General features: G+C 52.6%; 1 protein-coding gene across 1 annotated transcript; it reads right to left on the bottom strand.

Moving 5' to 3' along the window:
- Window positions 1–5,318: 5,318 nt before the first annotated feature.
- Window positions 5,319–7,731, bottom strand: FOXQ1 (forkhead box Q1). The gene has a single exon (XM_032116612.1). The coding sequence runs from the start codon at window positions 7,503–7,505 to the stop codon at window positions 6,273–6,275; it is 1,233 nt and encodes a 410-aa protein (XP_031972503.1). The 5' UTR covers window positions 7,506–7,731; the 3' UTR covers window positions 5,319–6,272.
- Window positions 7,732–8,105: the final 374 nt, after the last annotated feature.

The raw sequence follows: 8,105 nt of genomic DNA, 5'->3' as shown, positions 1-8,105 counted from the left end.
ACAACTTCTACTTGGAATGTTGAAGTTCATCTGCCTGCTTGTAACAGCTACTGAATAAAGTAATAGGCCGAGAAATTGGAGTCCCAGGTTTCTGCTGAAATGTTAGGATCTTTAAGGCAGGTACCTGAAAGAGCTACTAAATAAAAAAATGAATTTCACAGAAGCAGTATTGTTGAAGAGTCTTCCCAGTGAGGTATGCTGGGACATCTCATGGAGCCACAGAATGACTGCAGTTAAGCTCAGTTTGGCTCAGGTATGTTATTCGTTAATACTGTTTCTCTACAGTGGACTAAAAACACTTCAGCAGTATTAAGAATAAACATGAAGTACACTGTTTATGTGAAGGGTTACTAGATGACTGTCAGATGTTATTGAAATTACACTCCAGTACCAAATAATTGCTTAAAATAATAATAGCAATTCAAACACACCTAAAATAAACCCATTGGACCCTAAACCAGCTAAATATACTTATTAAAACATTTATTAACACATACTTCTTATAAACATGTACTCCATGAGTAGTTATGATCAGGAAGCAACTACAGCAGAATTTGGAAAACTAGGTGTCACCTATTTTGCCTATTTTTCCCCTCTTCTGTGTTTTCCTACCTTGTGGTTCTGGGTCCCACACACTCTGCTCAAGACTTTGTACTGAAGAGTAGAGTTGTATTGCTCCATCTTGAATGTTCTCTGCTATTAAGGAGGGGAAAGAACCCACAAAAACATTGCTTTTCCCCATAGCAAAGGAGGCTATTAGTGTGCCATGCTGCTTGAAAGAGCTCTGAAATTTTGAAACAGGCCATAACAAGGAAAACAATAGCATGGTGCAAGAGCACAAATGTGTCATGACAGTGTGTTCTCTCAAGCCTTCCTCATACTCTCTCCCTCTGGCTCTAGAAAAGAGGACGAAGGCCTAGTCCATCCAGATGTGTGGAGGTATAACTTCCTGAAGGCAACAGCAATGTTTAGCTCCTATGCAGGGCTGGAGACTATGAATTAGTAGCTTTCTGAAGCTATCAATAGATAACCTGAACAATGCATTAATATGTTTGGATGTTTAGAAAGGACTAGGTGCTCTGTAGCCATCTGTCTGATTTTATGATGGGGTATTTGCACTCCGTAGATGTCTTTTCTGAAGCTGGTTTTGAGACTTCTGAGAGTCAATGAGGATAGAAGAATCCAGTCAAGTGGAAAATGCTTCCTCTTCAGGATGTAAACAAAAGATGGAACCATATCCACCCCATCATTAAAGAGCTGCTGTGGTGCTCAGCAAAGTTGCAACAAGCACTCTTGACAAAATCACAACTTAGTGCCATGAATTTGGCTGGAGGTAGATTTCAACTTTGTTTTTGTTTGCTTCAGACTTAAAAGGCAAAAAGCCTGGCACAACAAAGGGACTGACTCTCCTGCTTGTTATTAAGCTAAGCACCTCCCCTAGCCCAGTGAAGAGTTGTGCAAAATCTGGACTTTGGTGAGAAGCACTACCCTCCTATGTAGGGCTGTGATTGTTCTTGCTCTTGTGTAGGAAGTTTCACCTTGAGCTTCTTAAGGCACGGTGTGAAAAATGAAGGGCCTATCAATCTGAGTCCCTTGTATGTGCCTTTTCTGGGGTGAAATTTCTTTTTGCTAAGTGTCTTCAGTGCCTGAAACATCCAGCCCTTAAGAATCCCCTTCTAGAAAAAGGGTTTGGGGTAACAAAAACCTGCAACTTCCCAGGAAAAAATTCCATCCAACTTCTTTCAGTCTTCTCGGCATCTAGTGTGATACCAAGGGCTGCACTTTTTTGCTTAGAAGCTTTCACTAAAGATCTGCATTGAACTGAATTTTGTAGCTAGCACTGCTGTGCTGAGATGGCTGTTGAATAAAATGACTGATTTCGGTGGATTCTTTCCTGAGTAGCATTATGGATACTGACGGGCTGCTTATGCCACCTTATGAGTCATTTGGAAGGCAAGCTGAAAGCCAATTTCAGACTTCATCAGACCTGGCTGGTGAAAATTTGGGTTATTTCATCTGATGGGAAAGTAACAAAATGCTCTCCTGCTGGCATGCCTCCACTGAGATACAGGAGTTTTGCCTCTACTACAAAGGAGAATAGGCACAGTATTTTTATATTGTCCTGCTGCATGGACTCTATGTACTATATGCAAGCTGTTATCTACAGAGCACTCTTGCAAGCTTATTTCTTCTGCAAGTTCATATTTGGCAGCCATTAACTCCTGAAGTGCACAAACTTCTGCTTAAACATCTCCTTTGTATTAATTTGGTCTTATTCCACTAAGGTGAAGTTTATGCAGTTCTGCTGCTCAGCAGGTTAAAATTTGAAGAGATTTAGGAAAGTGGTTAGGACTGACATTATTCAGGTAACCATTTTAATCACTATCTGCCACAGCTGGGGCAGGATATGGAGAAGCTGCTGAAAATATTTCATGAATATAAAATATTCATAAACTTTAAAGGAAGTTAAAACATTCAGAGCCTAAAAGAGATGAAAGAGTTGGGGGGGGGGGAAGGGGGGGGAAGTCTCAGGAACAAAAGATGTATTTATTTAGACAGCCAAATCTCTCCTCAGAAAAGCACTTAAAACCAGAGCCCAGTCTGAATCTGAATTTATGTGCAATTCTGCTTAGGCTGGTGTTTCCAGCAGGCATATGAAGAAACTGCAGCAGGGTTGGAGCAGCCAGAATGGGATGTTTTCAGGTCCTCTCACATGCTGACAGAGATTTGTTTTGCTCCCTGTTCCTGCCAGGCTTTCTGTGCTATTGACCTAATTTTTTCCTGTGCAGTGTGTAAAAATCCCTCAAGTATCACAAACTACACCCATTCAACAAACATGCTGTGGGTGTTGCAGACACTGGTAGGGCTGAAAGGCCATGGCGCCGAAGTGTTGGCTTGCTGCTGATGTGTCAGATATCACAAGTCAAAAGGCTTTGTCTCTCTTCTGTCATCCTGATTTATTAGACGTTAAAAAAGACAAAGTACCCAGACATACAAACATCGCTGTTTTGGGAAGGTCTGTGAAATGGTTAATGCGCTTGTTCCACACAAAAATGTAAAGTGTCGGTTCTCTGATTACCTGCTGCTGGAAAGTGTTTGGACAGGTGCTGTGTTTCAGCAGCCGTCTGTCACAGCTGACAGCTCGGATTTATGGCTGTGCACCAGGGCCGGCCGTCCCCCTTGGCCGAGTCCGCGGGCTGGTCCCTCTGGCCGCTCTGCCCGCGCGGCGAGGCTGCGTGCGGTGCCTCTGCCGTGTGCGCGGGGCGAGGTGACAGCCCCCACACAGCCGGCTTTTTCCTCCCCACGCGTTCATTTGCTCGGAAGCGCCGGCGAGGTCTGAAAAGTAGCGCGAACGGGGCAAATTCCACCCAAAGGTCAACAGGGATTCGTCCTTCGCCTCATCTTAGGAGGATGATGCTCAAGCACAAGGAGGCGGAGAAGACCCTACCTTTCAGCAAGAGAAAGCCTCACAGCCTCGCCGCCGAGAGGGCTCCGGACAGCAGGCAATACCTGCCCCCCGCCCCCATCGCCCCGCACCGGGGACCACTGAAATCCTCATCTCGACCGTCTGAGGAAATCCAAACAAGAGCTAGGAAAGGACCGCGAGGACACAGCTATCCCTGCTACTGTAGCGTTGACATACTTTCTCGATGCATCCAAAAATCGAGTTTCATAGAAGATAAATATGTAATAGAATACTTATTAACAAGGGACATCTCGGACTCTGCCGGCTTTTTTTTTTTTCTTTTTTTCTTTTTTAACGTACTTATTTTCTAAAAGTAAAAAGCTCAATGTCATCCTGTTAAGCATACGTTTACACAAAAATCATCCCTACTCGCACTTAAATACATCCGATTAAAATACATACTTGTGGCTATAATAACAAACTCCACTTCCCATCAAGATGCCTTTAACATACCCTGAAATACGACCTTTACAGACCGACAAAAGCAAAAGATACTAGGACATGTGAACTCCTATAAAAAAGAAATGGTAAAATACAAGCCAGAGGAAAGAGCAGATTACAGAAGGGTAGATTAATATTTGCACAGAGCCTTGAAGGCAGAATGATGTCGAAATAGTGTGTGTGTGTGTGTGTGTGTGCATGTGCGTGTGTACATAAAAAGCAATTCCTTCAAAGGTTGGATTACTTCATACATTAGTCACTAATCTCTCGCAATGTTCTGATGGATGTTATGGTCTGAGCTAAACACACCGTGAAATCTGCTTGAGCTGTATTGAAACAAATCGCTGTTTTTGGCCGCCGATTGTTCTGTTTGAAGCTTTCCTTTCACAACACACCTTTGCTATTTGGAATAATTTTTGCGCATAGGGTAGAAGCTAGTCAGCGGCTGAATCTCGGCGCTGAGGGAAAAAGAGGTGGGAGAGAAACTCCAAGGTCAGACATACATCTAATTAGAAAGAAGAACATCCAGCGCCCAAAATTCTCCTTGTCATCGTTTTTTTAGGTAACCTGTGCTTACAGAAGACTTGAAGAGCCCGCCGATTTTCAACAAACAACCGAACAAACGAACCCCGAATAATCATTTCAGCATTTGTATAAACTCTTCGAGTTCGGGGGCGGCACTGATTTGTAATTCAGTAGCACAGGCAGTTAACCCCCCAACCTTTCCTTTTTCCGACTTAGCCTTTCTGAGGCTTTGCTGTTCACTTTTGACAGTACAAATCAGCCTTAACATAACGCCCGCAGGGAGAAGGCAACGCGTGTAAACTTTCTATTACCAGCAGATACCCCCCAGCCTTCACCCCGCTGAGGATTCGCCCGCCGTAGGTGTTAGCGGGGATGCCTCCACCAGAAGCAGCCGGAGCCTGGTAATGCCTACGACCTTCCTGAAGCGAGTTTTCCTTGGACCGAGAGATGACAACAGGATTACATGTCGTCTGCTGTCCTTCGTAGAAAAAAAAAAAATAAATAAATAAAGGGGGGGGGGGGGGGGAGAAGGTAGGCAGATGTACACAGGATTTTCACAGGCTGCCTCTACATCAGGCAGCTTGCCTGCAAACCTCTCCGCCTGCAAATGGCCAGCATTTCTGCAGGGCTAAGTCCCGACGGGAAAATCTGATTTGACTCGAGGAATTGCAGAGGACTTTCATACCTGGCGGCAGCCTAAGAGGAGAATCTCTCATCTCCCGTGACTAAAATAAGGCGGGTCCACAGGTGGCACCTCTACCCGCCGGCGGGGATGCGGATGAAAGGGCGGGCAGCCCTGCTGCCCCCGTGGCCCTAGCCAAGCTTCTCGGCCAAGGCTGTCCCACGACAGGCTTCCCTCCCTCACGCCAGCACAGACATCACGCTCTTCTCCTTATTACCACCTTTATTTAGGGGGCAGTTTTTATTCGGGGGAAAGGAGAAAGGAAAAAAAATGGAAAAACATGGTGGCCGAGCGTCAATAAAATGCGCACGTACATATATTACATACAAACACAAAAATAAAATACGAAAAAAATTACTCTTCTTTTTCCAGTAGCAGTGGTCTTGGCCATAAATGTAGAACGCCAGCCAGTACAGGAGACAACATCTGACATTTCCTTGAGCCTTTTCCCCTCTCCCGCCCCCTCCAATAATTAATTTAAAAAAAGCTGCACTCTCTTTGTGTTAAAAACACTACTTTTATAAATAATTTAATATCCTCCCTTCCCACGAAATGCTAGTTGCCGGACAGGAGAAAAGGTTTCTTTTGGCACAGTGATGCATTGCTTTGCAGTACAGACCTACGGCTCCACAGCAGACCCCGGCCCCCTCCCCTCCTCTCTCCCTGCTGTTCCCGGCAGGCTCCCCGGGCCCCCTCCCTCCTCCCCGCCCTCCCAAGCGCACAGCGCATCCCCCAGCGGCCGCCACCGCGCCCCTCCGCGGGGCACCTCCGCTCTGCTGCCCAAGGCTTCGGTAGCAGGACATGTGGGGACAAGAGAGGGGGATAGAAAAGGGGTGGCGAGGGACTGGCTTAAGTCAAGTAGTCTCAACGAACAGTAAGAAGCACTTGAGGCTCATGGCTATGTCCAAACTGACAGTTGTTTGATTTTTTCTTTTTTTCCCTTTTTTTTCCTCCTTTTTTTTTTTTTTTTTTTTTTTTTTTTTTTTTTTTTTTTGGCTTAAGTTAAACCCACTGTCATTTCACTAAGGCACAGTCACCGAGGCTTTTGCTTGGAGGCTGTGGTCGCCTCTGGAGTTAAAGTGCGGGATCCAGAGCCTCCTCCTTTCCCCCTCCACGCCTCCCCGCGCAGGTCCCTCGCAGGGGAGGAGGGGGGCTCCATTAAGCCAGAGGGGTCTCCACGGCGTACGGCTGAAACGAGGCCGATCCCTCCGCCGCCGGCGGCGGCAGTGGCCCGGCGAGCCGGAGGGGCCCGTAGAGCGGGGAGGTGGGCGGCAGCCCCCGCCCGCCTTTGGGGAGGCCGGCCTGGAACAGCGGCGCCCGCGGCCGCTCCGCCAGCGGCGACGGCTCCCCCGGGGCCAGCGAGGGCCGCCCGCCCCCCAGCAGCAGCGGCGGTGACGGCTCTCCCAGCCCGTAGGCGCAGAGCTGCAGGAGGCCCCCGCCGTAGAGGGCGGCGGCGGCGGGCGGGGGCTGCGCGGCAGGTGGGTAGGGGAGCAGCGGGTAGGGGCCGGGCAGCAGGTGCGGGGGCGCGGGCGGCGCCGGCCACAGGAGGCGGGCGTGCGGTGTCGGCGGCGGCTGCGGGGCGGCGCGGGGTCCTGCCGGCCGCTGCAGGAGGCTCTCGATGGCGAAGGAGCTGGAGAACTTGGCGGCGCCGCCGCCCGCCGGCCTCGCCCCGCCGCCCCCCGCTGCTGCCTCCTTGGCGCCCGGCGCGCAGTGACAGGGCGAGGAGGCGCAGCAGCACCGCGGGGAAGCGCCGGGGGACGCGGCGCCCGCTCCGGCCGCCTCCTGCGGCACTTGCGGCGGGGCGCCGCCGGCGGGGCGGGCGGGCTGCGGCGGCGGGGCGGCGCGGCTGAGGCGCTTGCGGCGGCGGCGGAAGACGCCGTCGGCGAAGGTGTACTCGCTGCTGGGGTTCAGCATCCAGTAGTTGTCCTTGCCCCAGGGCCGCGCCGGGTCGCGCAGCACCTTGACGAAGCAGTCGTTGAGGGAGAGGTTGTGGCGCACCGAATTGCGCCAGCCGGTGTAGGCGCCGCGGAAGAAGGGGAAGCGGCTCATCAGGTAGTCGTTGATCTCGGCCAGGGTCAGGCGGCCGCCGGCCGAGTCGCGGATAGCCATAGCGATCAGCGCGATGTAGGAGTATGGCGGTTTCGGCCGCCGCGTGTAGGGCTTCCCCTTGGCGCTCTCGGCCGGCGGCGGTGGCGGGGGCTGCGGCGTGGGGGGCGGCGGCGGGGGATGCCCCGGCCGCCCGGCCCCGCCGCCCGGGCTGTTGGCCGCGCAGTCACCGTCCGAGCCCAGCTCGCTCTCAGCCGGAGCAGGGGAGAGCGAGCCGCTGCCTTCCTGGTCGCTGCCGGCGCCCAGCTTGTCCTCATAGTGCTGCGAGAACACCTCCAGCTTCATGGCGGCGGCGCCGCCGGCCCCCCCGCACCCCGCGGCTTCGCTGGGCGGGCGCGACCCCCGCCCCTCGGCGCGGCCTGAAGTGAGGCGGGAGGCAGCGAGGCGACCCAGGGGCTTTCTGTGCCCTCGCCGGCTTGGACAGCTCCGCGGCGGCAGGCGAGACCGTCAGGGCAGGGCAGCGGGGCTCGGCGCCCGCCTCAGCCCGCCGGCCCGGCGTCGCAGGCAGGGGCTGGCCGCTTTGCGGCCGGTGGGCGCCGGGGACGGGCGGCGGTGCCCTACAGCCCTCGGGACGGGGGATTCCTCCGGGCTTTCACCTCCTTCTCCCCGACCTGGGCGCTCGCTCTCCTTTCGCCCCCCTTTTTGTCCTTCTCGCTCTTTACTCTCGCTGCTCCATGGGGCCGAAGGAGAGGGGCGAGGCGGCCCCCGTGGAGCCGGTGCGGGATGAGGGCGGGCGGGCGGGCGGCCGGCTGCCGGAGCCGGCACTTCTCCGTGTCCGCCCGAGCTCGGTCCTCCTCGGAGGCGCTGCCGCTGTTACCGTTCGGCGCTCCCCGGGCGCGGGGAGAATCTCTCGAGGGCTGTCGGGGTTACTCCGCTCTCTCCGGC

This window comes from Corvus moneduloides, chromosome 1, assembly GCF_009650955.1.
Source record: "Corvus moneduloides isolate bCorMon1 chromosome 1, bCorMon1.pri, whole genome shotgun sequence".
Classification (NCBI taxonomy): Eukaryota; Metazoa; Chordata; class Aves; order Passeriformes; family Corvidae; genus Corvus; species Corvus moneduloides.
Note: the sequence above shows the minus strand (reverse complement) of the source record. Positions and strands in the feature narration are given on the sequence as shown.